Genomic DNA, 16,206 nt, shown 5'->3' with positions numbered 1-16,206 from the left:
AAAATTGGTATCATTTCTTACTTTTTTTTCTATAAAATTTAGCTTTTCATCTTCATCATATTAAAGTTGCCATTACTTAAATTCATAAATATAGAAAAAATTCCAACGATACCATTTCCATAAAAATAATAAAAAATAATATTGTTTCCGACCATTTCCATTCCTACCTCCAGGGGCGGATCCAACATGGATGTTGGGAGGACTCAACAGGGGGCGGAGCTAAAACGAAATGAAATGAGTGCCACTTGCTTAATTTACTCTACTTTAGATCGAATTTAAGCTAATACGGATGTCTAAGTTTCATGACCAGATTCCTTGGCACCCCGTAATATACTCTGCCTTTGTCCATGGACCCAAGTTACCCTACCCTACTAGATCACCGTTGATAGAAGGATAGAGGAAGGGGGGAAGAGGAGGAAGAGAAGGGGGGAGGGAGTGCTGAAGAAGGAAAAAGGGGATGAGTCCCCCCCCCCCCCCTCCCCCCTAATCTTATCATGGATCCACCCCTGCCTACCTCCTCTTATGAAACTAAGAAATAAGGGTACGGTGTCACTGATTGTGCAAAGGTTAATTAGGTAGATTGAAATGAATCAATGGAAACCCATGCTTGGCTTGCCTGTATGTCCCTACCTTCTCAATCTGAATCAAGAGGATAAAAAACTTCTGAATATCATATTGAACTGGTTGAGGCCTGAGGGAGAAATCAGTGCGTTTGTTTTAACGCTCTCATAATTTTGACCACGACGAGACGATGAAACCTACCGATTAATCAAATCAGTCGTGTGTAAACAGCTTCTAACTATGTTTTGCACTAAAGCTGCATTCGCTGGTCTCACTTCTACTTCTTCTACGGTTTTCTTTACCCTGTCGCTGCAAACTGCCTCTGAACACTGAACCCGTGCATGAATCATGATCTCATCAACATTACTGAGCCTACTACTACGGTACTACTCTGCTACATAAATCACAACTCTGATTCAGTGATGAAGAGAACTTCACTTCTAAAAGAGTATCAACTTGTTTTTTACATCGGTTACATCATAGTACAGGTACACAATCAACAAGGCATGCAGTGCTCCATCCACAATTACATCCCAATACACCACCACCATTCACAGCCTACTCCGATCCCAAAAAAGAGAGGTAAGTCGCGTCGACGAACAGTCTTTTCATCTTCCTCCATTGGCAGCCATTGCTAACACTCCAACACCTGAAGAACTCCTCATTTGGGGGTGAAGGCCTGAAATTCACACACAAACATCACCAAATTAGTGACTGAATCAATGTGGTATCTCTGATGAGATATTCAGGTTGCAGGAGAGGTGCGTATAGGAAACTGAAACTCTTTTAATCACTCGGGTGAACGTCCACTCGTTTATTACACGTCAACTAAATGGTTATAAAAAATTTTAACAAGATAAACTAATATGCAATAGTGTTTATGGACTACGGACCTGGAAGATGGTGGCGTGGCCGGGGTCGGCGAGATGGGCGAAGAGGTTGTCGATGGGGCCGGTGCCGGTGTACTCTGCCTGGAACCAAGCTCCCATGACGGCGAGCATGGCGAGCCGCCCGTTCTTGATCTCCTTGGTGCGCAGCTCCTTGATCTTCTCCGGCGAGCCGGTGCCCCAGCCGAGCGGGTCAAACCACAGACCACCAGGGTACCTGAACATTACGTTTCCAACACACGAACACGTATTTCAGCCACTTGAATTACGTCTTCGAACAAGCTCGTGACACACTTCCATGGTGTCAGTGAGTCGGTGTGTGTTACCCGACGTCGGTGCCGGTGAGCTTGTTGTTGGGGAAGATGGGGTCGGTGTTGACGCAGCCGGGCTTGATGATGTCAGCCCACCGGCGGCCCTCGGCCCAGCCGATGAGGATGAGCTCGATGATGAAGAGGGTGGTGGTGTCGGTGAAGTATTGCTGCTCGCCGGCGGTGTACCACGACGGCGTGTTGAGGATGCCGATCTTGGTCAGGAACTCCGGGATGAAGATGCCCGCCGCGCCCAGCATCGCCCACCGGCAGTGCACCAGCTCCGCCTGCACGTTCCACCGCAAGCTCTCCGGGTCCGATCCTGCGTGTGTGCATGTACACATATGTCAGTACGCATGTCCAGAGGCGGCGGCGGCGTCGCCGGCGACGAGCTAGGAAGAAGATGAGGGCTCACCGAGACCCAGGGGGTCGAAGCCGAAGTCGCCGGGGAGGCTGCGCCAAGATCAATGGCAAGTATACGATGTCAGTAGAGAGCGAGAGTGTGTGTGAACGCGTCGAGCAAGAGAGGTAAGATGGATATACCGACCTGCCGTCGAGCCACGGCGGCGGGGTGCTGCCGGGGAACCAGATTGGCCTGTCGGGCGCCGCGGCGCGCACGGCGAACGACGCCCGCGCGGACGACGACTCGGCCTGCCTCAGCAGCAGCCTGCCGCTCCTGCCGGCGCCGCCGAGGAAGGAGGAGGCCCTGGCGGCGCCGGGGAGCGCCGCGACGGCGGTGGTGGAGGAGGAGGCGGAGACGAGCGCCATTGGTGCGTCGTGTCGTGTGCGCGTGTGGTGATCGAGGAGACGGCGCGTGTGGTGAGGGGCGGTTTAAGGGATCTGCACGCGCGGGAAGCGTAGCTGGGATGGGCGGCTTATCCGCGAGGGGATAGCGAGCGCGGCCGCGTCGCGCCACGCGGCGCCGGGAATCCAATCCTTTGGCTCCGGGTCACGCTGACGTGGCGGGATCCCACCGGGCTGGTGGGGCCCGATAAAAATCAGGGCGAGGCATGCCATTGGACGACACGCGAGCTCCACATTTTTGGCACATGACTCGCTCGCTCGCTACTCGCTACGTGAGTGGTGAGTTGCAGCAGTTGCATGTAACGCAGTGTCCTAACCAAAGAAAGTTCTTTCTATCAAGATATAATCTATTCATTTTATATTATAATATGTTTTGATTTTTTAAGTGAAACATCAAACTTTAAGCAAGTTTTAAAAAAGAATACGTAGCAACATTTTTAACACTAAACAAATATAATATGATTATACTATGAGAGGTCCAGATTAGTTATACTGGATGATAAACCCTGAGTTCCACTCGAAACTAAAGTTGTTGTTGGCCCAATCTTTCAGTGAGTTGAGATAATTACGATTTGAAAAAAAATATTGACGATCTGATTACAACCGTACAAGACGTTGCGTTGCACCTTAGCGATCGATACACCTCTCCGTGGGTTGTTGATCTTGCCGATGCAAATCAACCTTATTCATGTAAGCAAATCGAAGAAACAAGTAAGAATAAGATAAAATCAATATGATATTGCAAATAGGAATTAAATACACACTATAAGCTAAGGTTCTAAAGACAAGCAGACGGACAGTCTAGCCGACACGCGCGCTGCAAGCAAGTAGCAATGGCTAAACTTTGATCTAACAAAACCCGAGAAACCCTGAAGGGTACCTAGCTATTTAAGGAGGTGGAAGAACGACCATGAGGGTATTAGGGTTGTGCTCCACCAGATTGGGGCGCACCCCACATGGGCTCCACATGGGCCGGGGTCCCAGACGAAGTTCCAAGCCCATAGGCCCACTACAGGTGACACAACACATTGTTTCCTCAATTGCGGATGATTGGAATGGAATTTGGCAATGAAGCTAGATCCGTTGGAAAGAGGACTCCGAGATCTTTCGATCAAGTACTCACGGGCCGAAAATAAAGTTCGTATGTATATTTGGCGGCCCTTTGAAGTTAGTAATTTAGTAGGTGACCGAATCGAATTCTAGCACTTAGAGGACTTGATCTTTGTCTTCTTGCTGATCCATATGATGTTAGCAATGTTTGTAGCAGTGGTACCCATGGTCACATCACTGGATTATGTCGAATCTAGTATTATATATTTTAGGACCAAGGACGTATAGAATTACGACCTTGTTAGAAAATGGATTACGCGCCTATGCTAGGTGCGATTGAGAAATGAAAATAAGTGTATGGTTATGATTAAATGTGGTGAAAGAATGAATGGTTAGGATTAAACTTTACCCTACGGTGGATAGGAAATCTTTTCCTAAACCTATTTGCCAAGTGAGACCACACGACTAATGGTTAACACTAGTTCAATATATAAATTCTTGGCGGGAAAAATATCATATATTGTATCGTATAAATGTCGCTACAACACAACGACGTCATGTAATTCTTCTAGGTTAAGGGACGTAATTTTAAGAGTAAGAGATACTATGTAAATACTCTCTTAGATAAAAAAAGTATCATGACATTTGAGTTTTTTATAGTCTTTAAGGTGTGACTTTAATCATAACATTCTGTATAGGTTTGTAAACTCTAATCCTTTTATTAGTTTTCCTTTTTGTGAAATACAATAAAGATGTATTCCAGAGGACTTTGTTATTGATGGGTACATCATATATCACTGAAAAAATTAGCCGTGAATATGAACATCCTGAACAAGTCTAAGACTTCAACCAAAATGGGCAGGTTATACTACCATGAACCTAATCGGTTTAATTATGCTCACTTCACTAAGTTTATTAGGTTATGAAAGTAACTTTTCATCAAAAATCTACACTTACCATTTTTTATTTTGAAACTAAGTTTTTTTTTAGTATTTGTTGATAATCAAAGTCTTGCAAGTTTTTTTAAGAAAAAAAAATCAAACATCACGTATATTTTTTTATCGAATAGAGGAACAAGATCCTATGAGTCTGGTCTGGTTTACTCCCTCCGACCCGAAAAAAGTAAATCTAAAACTATATGTGACATATCCTAGTACAACGAATCTGGACAGAGGTATATCTAAATTCGTAGTACTAGGATATGTCACATCCAGTACTATGTTGGTTTTTTATGGAACGTGGAGTATTTTAAGAGTCGTATGTGTCTACTCTCGGAATATAATGTTCCTGAGGACTTCTAAAAAGCTACTAGTATTAAGTATGACTATTACATCTAACAACCTATCCATATTTTTCACAATTACACATATATAATTTTTGCTCCAAGTTCCCTTTCAGAGGCACTTTGTCCTTTCTGGCAGGATGTCTTCTCAACTCATAAATCAATAAATCGATGTCAGTGGGACATATATATATTTTCTAGTACTACTGCCCTGGTTAGTTCCAAAGTTTTTTTTCCAAACTTTCAACTTTCCATCACATCAAACCTTTCATACAAACACAATTTTTCTATCACATCGTACCAATTTCAACCAAACTTCCAAACTTCAGTGTGAATTAAACACAACCTATATTTTAAGTTCTACAGATACTACTGTTCTGTCCAAGTTCTTTTTTAAAGCCACTGTTTTTGCGGTTTTGCCATATATTATATATTTTAAGTAGAGACTACTGTTTCTACAGAGACTTAGTATATTTTAAGTTCTACAGAGACTACTGTTTTTGCCCTTTCGACAGGTTTTGCTCTATGTCAGTTGATATACTCAATATTAAAAGAGAAATTAAAATCTCACCCATAGAAATTAAAAGAAATGTGAAGCCATATGCTTTGAAAAGAACACCTGCCTTGCAAACCCAACGCAACTGCAAAAGGCGACAGCATCAAAAACCGTGACAGATCATCAAAAGAGCAGAAATATGTGATGAAGTACATACTTGTTGGCATGTTGCATCCTCAATCAAGAGCACCTCACAAACATCACAAACTCAATTTTTTTTTCACTAACGTGCACTCTCAACATTCATCATGCATACACCAAATTGAAAAGGGGACGTGACTCTCAAAAAGATGGAAAGGGAGCGTGCACCAACACCATCTCTGACCAGAGAGTGTCGGTAGAACTGGGCAATTCCCTCGTGTTCATACTTCGTGTAGTAACTTTGCAGAGGATGCATTCAAAGCGCGTGAACTAGCTAGACTCTGATGTTTATCTGGTACATCATTGAGTAATTACATTGCTGAGCAAATGCCATAAAACAACTCAGATAATACAGCAAATGGATGATACCCTACTAGTTGATCAAGATTATTCGTTCAGGTAGATGGTTATCCTTGCTCTAGAGTTTCTTGGCAGATTCTGCACATCTGAAACTATCCTCCAAAACCATGTTTTTGCATTAGGTGCATTATTATACTGAGATGTGCTGATTCTACTAGGGAACTCTGATGCATGCATGTACTCACTTGATTAGAAAGGTTTGTTCTTCTTGGAGCCATGCTTGGCCTTGACCATCTGGTTCAGTGCCTTCACGCAACGGCGAATCACTCCCATCGACTTCTTCCCCCCGTCTGGGCGCTTTATCACCATGGCCAACGTCGCGCCACCAGCAGCCGGAGGCACGGGAAGTTTATGATCAGCAATAATGGCTTTCTCCCCATTTCCGAGCTTGCTGGTGGCTTTGGCTTCTCCGACGATGAGGAGCTGCTTCTCTTGAATCAGATCCTGAAGGGAGAACCGGGGCACGTCGTCGGCGAACGGCGGCGTGATCGGCTTCTTCACAGTTTTGCGTTGCTCCTGGGCCTTCTGCTTCGTGTCTTGGCATTGCTGCTGTGCCTCGAGTGACTTGTGCTCTTCATTGTGATACTTCTCTGATGTCTTCTCTTCTTCGCATTGTTCAGCTGTCTTCTGCTCCCCATCTTGGTATTGCCCTGTAGTGTTGTCTTCATCTTCGTATTGATTTGGCGCCTTCTCCTCATCTTGACATTGCTGCAATGTCTTCTGATCCTCATCAAGATATTGCTTTGGTGTTTTCTCCTCTTCGTCTTGATCCTGGAACAGTTTCTCCTGCTCTTCATCTAGATAATGATGAAGTTTCTTCTCCGGTTCTTCATCCAGATGATCCTGAAGTTTCTTCTCCTGCTCTTCATCTAGATAATGATGAAGTTTCTTCTCCGGTTCTTCATCCAAATGATCCTGAAGTTTCTTCTCATGCTCTTCATCTAGATAATGGTGAAGTTTCTCCTCCTGCTCATCACGGTGTTGATTCAGTGTCTCCTGTGCATCAACTTCGCATTGCAGTGGTGCCTGTAGAATCCTCAACTCCTGATCTTCATATGGACATGGTGGCTGCAGCTCTGTATCCTGGCACTGGAACAATGTCTTCAGCTTGGCATCTTGACGTAGCTGCTGCACAAGGGGCTGCACCTGTTGATCTTGATAACAAGTGATGAGACTTGTTGATCTTCGTGTCCGCCTCGACATGCCAAGATCGAAGCGGCGAGATTTGTTCACATCACACTCGGTGGCCATTGTCAGTGGTATGAGGAGAAAGATCACCAAAGGAGCAACTTGCTTCTTCTCAGGGGTGGAGTTGTTATAGGTTGCCTGATGTGATTAGTAGATGCATAGTTCGTACTGAGAATAGGTGAGCTGGTAAAATGTCCATTTCAGAGGTAATGTCTGGTTTGGTCATTTGGAAGATCAGTGCCTGTCCTAGTACCCTTTAACCCCTACATGAAGTGAAATTAAAGTTAGTATCAGCAGACAAAGTGATCAATATTCTGCCACAAGCCCACAACCATCTAGAATATTTGTTCTGCAATAAGATTTTAATACATCAAAATTTATTTTGCAAGATGACAATATATATTAATCACGCGGCATAACGAATTGTAGGAAGTAGGGACAAAGTTCTGAAATAAAGAAATTTCTGTGCATTTTAAGCTATTCCCAACTACCTAAGAGCTGAGAACCAGCAATATTTGGTTTCAAGCAAAAGATTTGACTGACACGTCTTCACATACTTTGACTGCAATGTTAATCTAAAGCTTTATTTTGAATATATCACTGACACCTCAGATAAGAGGTAATGCCCACTTGCCCAGGTCCAATAAATAGCATTTCAGAAACTTACTCGTAGGTTGGACGAACTGATTCTAAACAAATACCTTGATAAGTACAATACCATTGAAGCCAATTCTGCCACCTAAAAGCTAACAACATAATAATTGTCTAATATAAAATGCACAGGTACATCTTATGTCACAGTCAACCTAAACAAAGTATTGATCTTTTCCCAACATTGTACATCTCAGGGTACACCAAATATATTCATTTACGGAGTTAGTGATCTTGCTTAGCTGCAGATGGAACTCCCTATCTTGCAAACCTCATCGTCCACTCCGCAGCTATTTCATCATGCTTAGTTCTATCAGTCAAGTATAAATGTCCAATGCTCGGCACAAGTGGGCAGTCTGCACGGAAAAAACAATCATAATATGAAGTTATCAAGATGAAATGAAGCAAAAATTATGTGTATATTACATAGTTTAAACAGGACTGCATGTTTTATCATGGAAGATAGTGCAGAAACAGAACAATTGTGATCATACTGTAACTTGGAACTTACATGGATCTGGGTTTGTTATGATGGCTTTAATGGCAAGTAGCACCTTTGAAATAGTTAAAGCAGGACTCCATCCTTCCCTTAAAATGTCCATACTCAAGTTACCAGTGGAGTCAACATTGCAGTGATAAATCCTTGTCTTGAAAGTTACCTAGCACAGTGACAGAACAGTTATAACTTGTAACCACGAATTGAGGTCCCCTAATACCGAAATATCGGATAAAATTACAGCAGTGGATCTCAATTGTTTCATACTTCTATATAAACATTGAAATTGCTGTTCCTTCAATATTGAAATTTTAGCATGTTCAACTGGAAGAGTGTATTACCTTCCATATTATTAATTACTGAAACATCAAATCAAGCCACAATTGCCAGCCCATGTGTATTTCCTCTGTATTATGAGTGTGCTATCCACTCTACAAAAACTTGAGAAATTCACTTACTATTGCCAAATTATATGGAGTGTAGCATTAGCAGAATTAATATGATTGCCATGTTGGACTGTATTGATGTTTGCATGGTTCCATGTGCTGGTTAAGGTAAAAGGTAGACCACTGCAGGGCTGTGTGTTAGGTCAAATCAGTCCTAGCATTGCCCTAGGCTTCCAGCACTGCTATCTAGAGAATGGGGGAGAATTCCAGATGCTCCATCAAATACTGAAGAGCAGAAATGGAGGTTGGTTGTTCGGATCCTTCATATCCTACCTCCCATCAAGGAATTATAAGTTGATGGTAATAGCTGGGCAAAGACAGTAACAGTCTTACTGTCTTAGCAACCAACAAACCATGAAGCAGGTGATCATGTAGGGCTGTGTAGGCTACAGCCAGCAGGTGTATACTGATTAGTCAATGTCAACACTAAATGGACCAAAAATCTGCATTTAGAAGGCTCATTTTTTTACCAGACTACTATGCAAATAGTATATTGACATAGGATGAAGGTGATGCCCAAGCACATTAGGCTTCCAATGGACAAAACCTTTCTCTGTAAAATTTTAACACAGCACTATCAACCAAAACAGGGGATGTCTAGGAAAACAACATTTTAGAAACTCTGCGCAGTTATTTTCTTGAACACTAAGCATAAAACAGACTTCAGATAAGTTTTCTTCATAAATAATCAAGATCATATTGAAAAGAGGTAAATGGTGCTTACCTTAAAAAGAACGCAGGTCGCTTTAATTAATAACAAAATAAACTAGCTTTAACATAATCTCTTTTGTTATCTATGCCCTTCTAATCATCACACTGTTTGCTGAGTTAGCCCTTGAACAGAAGCATTCCTTGTCCCCAAAAAGATTCATGAGATATTCCATTTTAGGATGAATCTTAATCCTTGCAGACAACTCGACACATTTTCAAACCCCTTCCAGGCTAAAATGCATAGATCATACACTTATTTTGAAGAAACTAAAAGAAGTCCGGTGAAGGTAGACTTTTGAAACAAAATACCCTATGCATTTACTAAACATACCAATGTTCATCACTTTTGTAATACCCTGTTCACATAGTGAAGTAGAACTAGCTATACAACAATATTATCCCAACCAATTATCCATCCTATTTGAATTTCTATTCCACTTCTTCAAGATTTTAGACATGCGCATGTCTCTTAAAAACATTTCTTTGGATGCAAGCATTTCCCATGTTACCTTAACCACACTTCCACGCGGTAAATCAATAGTCGTCTATCAATAGTTACTGAAGGGAATGCCATATTTATTCTAGATATTTGTTCCAATAACAGCGATATGATCACTCATGAATCACAGCATTAGGTAGAATGCACACAGACAAGGAGAGAAAATGTCAAGTTACAACTTAAGCTTCTATATGATCTCGTAGAAAGCCAGACACCTCATAACCAACAGCCCATTTAAGCAAACAGAAAAAAAAAAAAGAAGCTAATTCTTAGTTCTTACCATGGGAGGTTTAAACGGATAGTCAATTGGGAATACAATATCGAGGAAAAATATCCCTCCTTCATACGGAGATCCTACAAGATGAGCACTGCATTAGATCAGCAAAGTGAAGGTGGTCATAAGACTAGTTCACTCTACACTCCACACCCTAATTCCAAACTTGAAAAAAAAAAAACCGCGATTTCAACTAGTGAAATTCGCAGAGCCGCAGTAAAATTCGCACGAGCTTTATCGGCTGCTGCTAGCAGGGGGGAGTAAGCGGAGAGGGGGAAGGGCGATGATACCCTGAGGTCCGATGATGGTGGAGAGCCAGTGGTAGAGGTTGTCGCCCTTAGGGCCGGCGGAGCAGTCGGAGGCGTTGAGGTCCATCAGCTCCTTCTGAATCCGCTTCCCCGACGACGACACCGACGTGCCGCCGCTGGAGCCCCAGGGGCGCACGCCGCTCCATCTTCCACCCCCACCTCCGCCGCCGGAGCCCCCTCCTCCTCCTCCTCCGCCCCCGCTGGTGCCGGCGCCGGCGCCGGCGGGGAAAGGGGAGCGAGAGGTCGGGAAGGAGGAGGAAGACGACGACATGGCCTCGACGGCTGGCTTACGACTTGGCCTTGGGGGTGAGGGGGAGCGGCGCCGCCGGCGGTGGTGGGGGGATGGAGAGCGACGCCGGAGTGGGGGGAGAGCGGCGGAGAGGGGAAAGGTTAGAGGGAGTGACGGGACGATGAGGGGAGGTGCGAATTTATTTATTTATTTTTCATAATTGTTGTGATGTTCAGTGTAAAATACTACTCCCTCCATTTCACAACATAAGTCATTCTAGCATTTCTCATATTCATATTGATGTCTGTTTCACAATATAAGTCATTCTAGCATTTCTCACATTCACATTGTGAAACGGAGGTGAAACGGAGGAAGTAATTGCATTTCAATATAAATTACTCTATCCATCTTAAAAACCAAACTAGAGGAGAATTTGCAACATATGTTCAGAAATTTTATGTGGAGTTAAATCGCCACCTACAGTGGTTTTTTTAGACGGGAGTACAAAATATGAAAACTAAAATTTGAGAGAAACTGATTTGAGACGTGCTTTTATTCTGCGTGACAGCCTGATAGCTCCACATATACTCTTATAAATCCATTTTTGCTGTTCCAGTATTGCCAGTAATAATGGGCCAAAAGCGACCAAGTACTCAAATTTTAAACTGACCACACATAAATCCAACCCTGAAAAACCATAAATAAATTTCGGTGCCATGTAACTGTAACATATGGACTGCTTTAGAACGTAGAAATTTTTATGTAGGACTTAATTCTTCATTGTACAAACCAGGCCAGACATTTTTGCATCTGCTACATGAGACCAAAAAAAAAACTTAACAAACATGTAGTACTCAACAAGAGTATAAATTTAGAAGAAAAAAAATATTAGTGAGTCTGAGAGAAAAACACTGTTACTCAACAAGAGTGACAGTTTCAGTACTGAAGCGATATGCAGGGAGCACAAAACACTTTTTGAGTCATACAAACATTTCAGAAAAGAAGGTTTCCACAATTCAATACTCCCAGCCTGGCATTCAAAATTGATGTATTTGACTCCTTTCTCTAGGTCAACGAATTTTGAGAAACACATGCCATCTAACCTCAATACATCTAAGACAAATATGGCCTCCTACACTCCTACTGACAAGATCCACAATAAATTTCGGGCATCTCATCCAAAACGCATCATTTTTTTACAGGGTTTTACATGAACACCATGATAGACAGCAATGTAATTAGGTGAGTCAACCAGCACGAGTGAATTTGTGTAGCAAAATTGTCTGGGCTTACGGGCCCAGACGCCGCACCACCGTTGCTGCCATTGGAGCCAGTGCTGCAAGAAGAACCAACACTGCATCAGGACGTAGAGCCAAAAAAAAAATGTAGAACCGTTAGCACAAAAATATCGAGAAAGGACTCACCTTCCTGCAAAAATGCATGAACCATGGCCTGCATATTTTGATCCAGGGAAATTGTATTAGGCTCATCAAACAGGGAAAATAAGTAATCACCCGGTCCAATCTAACAGTAAATATTCTTGATCTCTTTGAACACACTAAAAAAACTTCAGGATGCCTTCTATAAGAAAATGCATGAAACTTCAGGATGTGATCATGCATTTAACTAGTGGTAAACACATTTTATATTAGCATGATCAGATATCTAAAGTCTAAGGTTTCTTCAAATTTTCTCGCTTACCATTCCTATGTAATCAGAGGTCCATGTCAGACATACACAAACTCAAACATGTTCAATTATAACCTTGTTTGCAGCTCCAAGGTGTTTACTGGCGTTCAATGGCATCTAAGTCATATTAAGAATAGGCAAACAAAGTCCCAATGAATGAGCCAATCAGTTCTTTTGCATGCACTTGTTACATTTAGTTTCGCTTGGATCAGAACAGTTTGTAATAGCTGCCATGCTGCATACCAGGAACAGGAAGACACCGTAGAAATCATGTAGTCATGTGGATACTATTATAGCATGCGACAGGATAAGCCCCTATAAGTTTCACAGATCTTAAGCAAGTTTCCATGTAACCAGTAAAATATTGGGCTGGTTAACTAATAATCTAACCAACATGATCTAAACTGCTATGGTGGCTGGTGGCTATTAGTTTGGTGAAAACATGCATCTAGTTGTTTTAATATATAAACTTAGTTTTTTTTTCCTGCAGTACTAGGAGCAAATGAAGATTACTAAAATGTTCAGAAAGTAAATGTCCTTTTAGTGCTGACTGCTGCTAACCATGCTTCCAGAAAACTAAACCAGGTAATTACCAATTGTGCAAAAGTGTTAGTACCTAATAATTGCAGGGAAATTGGTAGTCAAAGAGAAAGAAACCGGCTTACTTGGATCAGTAGATGTCACCATTGCCGTGCTATTGAAGTTGCATGTTCCGCCACTTGCTCGTGTCCTATGGTAATAATCATTGAAAGCATAAGAAGCAACAGCGACAATGTCATCTGATTTATAGCATGGTTGCCCAGGTTGAATTGCACTGCAGTTTGCAGAGCCAGGGCCACAGGCCCAATCCAAGCTTTGCTTCAATGCGCTATGAGGAGCACTAGAATTTGCTACACAGAATGTCCCTCGCAAAACTGGTGAATCTGTATTAGTTGTGGCCATGTCTTCAAATGTAAGGCTGTACACAGTAGTTGCATTGGGGAACATGATGCCCCAATTTTTCTCTGAGACAGGTCCAGCCCGAAGATCCTCATTGAACAACTCAAATATGAATGTGCTTACTTGATTGTTTGGCTGGCCAGGAGTACCAGAATTATTTAATACATGGCGTATGAGGTTTGTATTGTAGGCCAAAGCATTATCCACATTAGCAGCCTTCTCATTTTGCCCACCATGCGATGGCCACCCAGAAGCTGTGACCATAACAGGGATCCCAGTGAAATTCATTGCTTGCATTGAGTTGTATGTAGCATCAACCATAGCATCAAACATATTGGTATAGAACAAATTTGTGTTGGGATCTGAAATTTGGCTATCAGGGTTGAGTGATCGAAACAGCGCATATTCTAAGGGGAATACGCCTTGCCCTTTGACATAGTCATAATAAGGTTGGGCGTTCAGCATGAAGGGAGATGCTGTGTTGTTCAGAAATTGAAGATACTGAAGCATTATTGAGCTCCATGTCGAATTGAATGTAGCAGTAGATGGAGGAAATGGCTTAGAGATCATGTCTGTTGAATGAGGACTTGAAATTTTCACCTGGGTATTGAGATTTGCAGCCAAAAGCGCTGACTGTAGGAATTGCAATGCAGGTACAAGAACAAGAGCTGCATTTGGTTCTGTAGTAAGAACCTCATTCCCTACAGCAATATGCGTTATGTTAGTCGCTGGAATGTATGCAGCAACATTCTTGTTAATCCAATCAGCAGCTGTAGAACGAGATTGCCCCACTCGAAGTAGCTGATCATTTGGAACCCCAACCACCACTTCTATTCCAGTATTTGCAAGGGCAGATAGCATCTGATGGTCTGAATCAAGCAGACGAACATGTTGAATCTTCTTTTCTTTCAGGATAGACACTGTGTCTGATGCTGATGGTGGGTTCGAAATATCAGTGCCAACATTGATACCAACAAATGCTCCTGTGGAAGTGAATAAAATTGTTCCATGAATATATATATGGCAACAGTCATAAAGCAACCATTTTGCAGTTCAAAGCAGTAATTTGTTTGGTGTACTAGCTTAACTCTTCGCATGTATTCGAGAAAACTATCTCTCGCACAACTTGGCAAATCAAAGCGCAAATTGAATAAATACAATAAAGCATCAACCCTAATTGAAAGCACCGTGTTACAATAAAGCCATATTCATAGAAGTTAAGTTACAAATGTGCTGTTACCTGAAACATTGAAAACCATGAGCATTAACAGAATCACCACGCCTTTTAGGCTCGCTGGCCACATATTTCGGTGCTCTAGCATCTGATTTCTTATTATCCAATGACACTTTTCTCACTTTCTCAGAAGCACTTAACCGAAGCTGAAATATCAACATTGAAGAAATTATTCCCTTCAAACAATATAGCACAAACTTCACTTAACTTCTATCTTTAGGAGGTAATAAATTTGAGCTGAGAAAACTTTAATGATGAGAAATACAATTCCCCGCAAAAAAAATGATGAGAAATAAAGAATGCATCCACATTTGTAGAATACAGCCAAATATGATATTAAAGCATCGACCTTTCTGGTTCTTCCCAAATCATCATCACAAAATAACAGTTTGGGACATAAATGCAGTTCAAAAGTATTCAGATACTACTAGTTCAAAGAGCTTGCCGAATACTCTGCAAATCTGCAAACATCCAAGAAACAGGAACCAGGCGCTCATCCAAGAACCAAGCAATTCAGGGAATCTGAGAGAAATCTATCAGATAACCCGAGGTGGCGGAGAGCTGTCTGAAGAAATGCCTGGGAGGTGAACGGCCGAACGGGTAAGAAGAATGAAGAGGAATTCAAGCAAGAAAACCCAAAGGGGCTACGCATGAAAGCACATCAACACAAAGATGAACAAGCAAATCAAGCAGTTACCTCTCAAAACATCAGGACAAATCCCCAATACTAACGCTGCCTAATCATGAGGAAATCAGAAGAACTCCGTTCCCCGACAGTTAAAACTTCACTGAATATAAAGCAATGAGAAACGTGAAACAGGAGGACAAGAGCATGGTGATGGGCTTTGTTTCTGAGTGAAACGTGAAATTAAAATTTGTTTTGGAGTCATAAACAAGCAAGCTTTGAAGAACACTCCCATCACCCCTCACGGTTAAAATTCCATTCCTTTCCAAGAAACCTCGGTTGGTGAAAGGTCACGAGCACAAAAGATCACAAGCCTCCAGAAACAAAGCAACAAACGGGAACATCGCAATCGTATCAACAGTACATGAAAGAAAAATGAAACAAACCAACAAGAGAAGAGAAGAAAATAATTAAGCCACCTGATCTTGTCCCCGGAGAAGAGACCTTTCTTCCACTTCCACTTCCCCTTTCCAGATACACACAGCCAAGAACGAAGCACGAACTTCAGATTGGAGGCTGGACCGCTGGCTGGAGCCAGCACCGGACTACTACTACTGGAAGCAGTGAGAAATGGGAAGCCCTCTTCTCTCTCACACACACACAGAGAATCCGAGGAGGTAGAGTAGTGTGTGTGTCAGTCTCTCGGTTCTTGGTTTGGATTCTTTCCTGCTTCTGTTTCTTGGAGGATTAAAACCTCTCCAAGGAGAGGTGATTAGTAGTATTGATCAAAGTGCATAGGAGACGGGATTAAAAAGAAAGAAAAGATGAGGGGATTGACCGAGAGCTCAGCTCAGTCTCAGCTCAGCTGCGCGTGTCACAGATCCAATTAAGTTTCTTGGGAGACAGACATGGAGGATTAAAGAAAAGAGGTGGGAAAGGTGGAGGAGGAATAAAAGGTTGAGCTTTTC

General features: G+C 42.3%; 4 protein-coding genes across 6 annotated transcripts; all 4 read right to left on the bottom strand.

Annotated features, from left to right (window-relative positions):
- Positions 1-865: 865 nt before the first annotated feature.
- LOC4343709 (photosystem I chlorophyll a/b-binding protein 2, chloroplastic) lies at positions 866-2,571 on the bottom strand. Its single transcript, NM_001422235.1, has 5 exons — positions 2,304-2,571; positions 2,172-2,209; positions 1,775-2,078; positions 1,455-1,665; positions 866-1,240 (listed from the first exon to the last, which is right to left on the bottom strand). Exons 1-5 carry the CDS (start codon positions 2,522-2,524, stop codon positions 1,223-1,225), a joined length of 792 nt encoding a protein of 263 aa, NP_001409164.1. The 5' UTR covers positions 2,525-2,571; the 3' UTR covers positions 866-1,222.
- A 3,166-nt stretch (positions 2,572-5,737) lies between these two features.
- LOC4343708 (uncharacterized) lies at positions 5,738-7,200 on the bottom strand. Its single transcript, XM_015791671.3, has 2 exons — positions 6,135-7,200; positions 5,738-6,041 (listed from the first exon to the last, which is right to left on the bottom strand). The coding sequence occupies exon 1, from the start codon at positions 7,198-7,200 to the stop codon at positions 6,139-6,141; it is 1,062 nt and encodes a 353-aa protein (XP_015647157.1). The 3' UTR covers positions 5,738-6,041; positions 6,135-6,138.
- A 507-nt stretch (positions 7,201-7,707) lies between these two features.
- On the bottom strand, positions 7,708-10,914 carry LOC4343707 (constitutive photomorphogenesis protein 10). The gene is made up of 4 exons (XM_066312215.1): positions 10,505-10,914; positions 10,221-10,294; positions 8,300-8,447; positions 7,708-8,144 (listed from the first exon to the last, which is right to left on the bottom strand). Exons 1-4 carry the CDS (start codon positions 10,791-10,793, stop codon positions 8,047-8,049), a joined length of 609 nt encoding a protein of 202 aa, XP_066168312.1. The 5' UTR covers positions 10,794-10,914; the 3' UTR covers positions 7,708-8,046.
- Positions 10,915-11,649: 735 nt separating this feature from the next.
- On the bottom strand, positions 11,650-16,178 carry LOC4343706 (glucan endo-1,3-beta-glucosidase 4). 3 transcript variants are annotated; one of them, XM_015791668.3, is made up of 6 exons: positions 15,311-15,518; positions 15,059-15,190; positions 14,620-14,759; positions 13,106-14,362; positions 12,176-12,203; positions 11,650-12,087 (listed from the first exon to the last, which is right to left on the bottom strand). In XM_015791668.3, exons 3-6 carry the CDS (start codon positions 14,699-14,701, stop codon positions 11,958-11,960), a joined length of 1,497 nt encoding a protein of 498 aa, XP_015647154.1. In that variant the 5' UTR covers positions 14,702-14,759; positions 15,059-15,190; positions 15,311-15,518; the 3' UTR covers positions 11,650-11,957. The 3 variants fall into 3 exon arrangements, with proteins under 3 accessions (XP_015647154.1, XP_015647153.1, XP_015647155.1); XM_015791667.3 differs by lacking the exons at positions 15,059-15,190; positions 15,311-15,518 and adding an exon at positions 15,718-16,178; XM_015791669.3 differs by lacking the exon at positions 15,059-15,190 and having other exon boundaries at positions 15,311-15,490.
- Positions 16,179-16,206: the final 28 nt, after the last annotated feature.

Source organism: Oryza sativa, chromosome 7, assembly GCF_034140825.1.
Source record: "Oryza sativa Japonica Group chromosome 7, ASM3414082v1".
Lineage (NCBI taxonomy): Eukaryota > Viridiplantae > Streptophyta > Magnoliopsida > Poales > Poaceae > Oryza > Oryza sativa.
The sequence above is the reverse complement of the archived record's forward strand: the minus strand, read 5'-3'. Positions and strand labels throughout refer to the sequence as shown.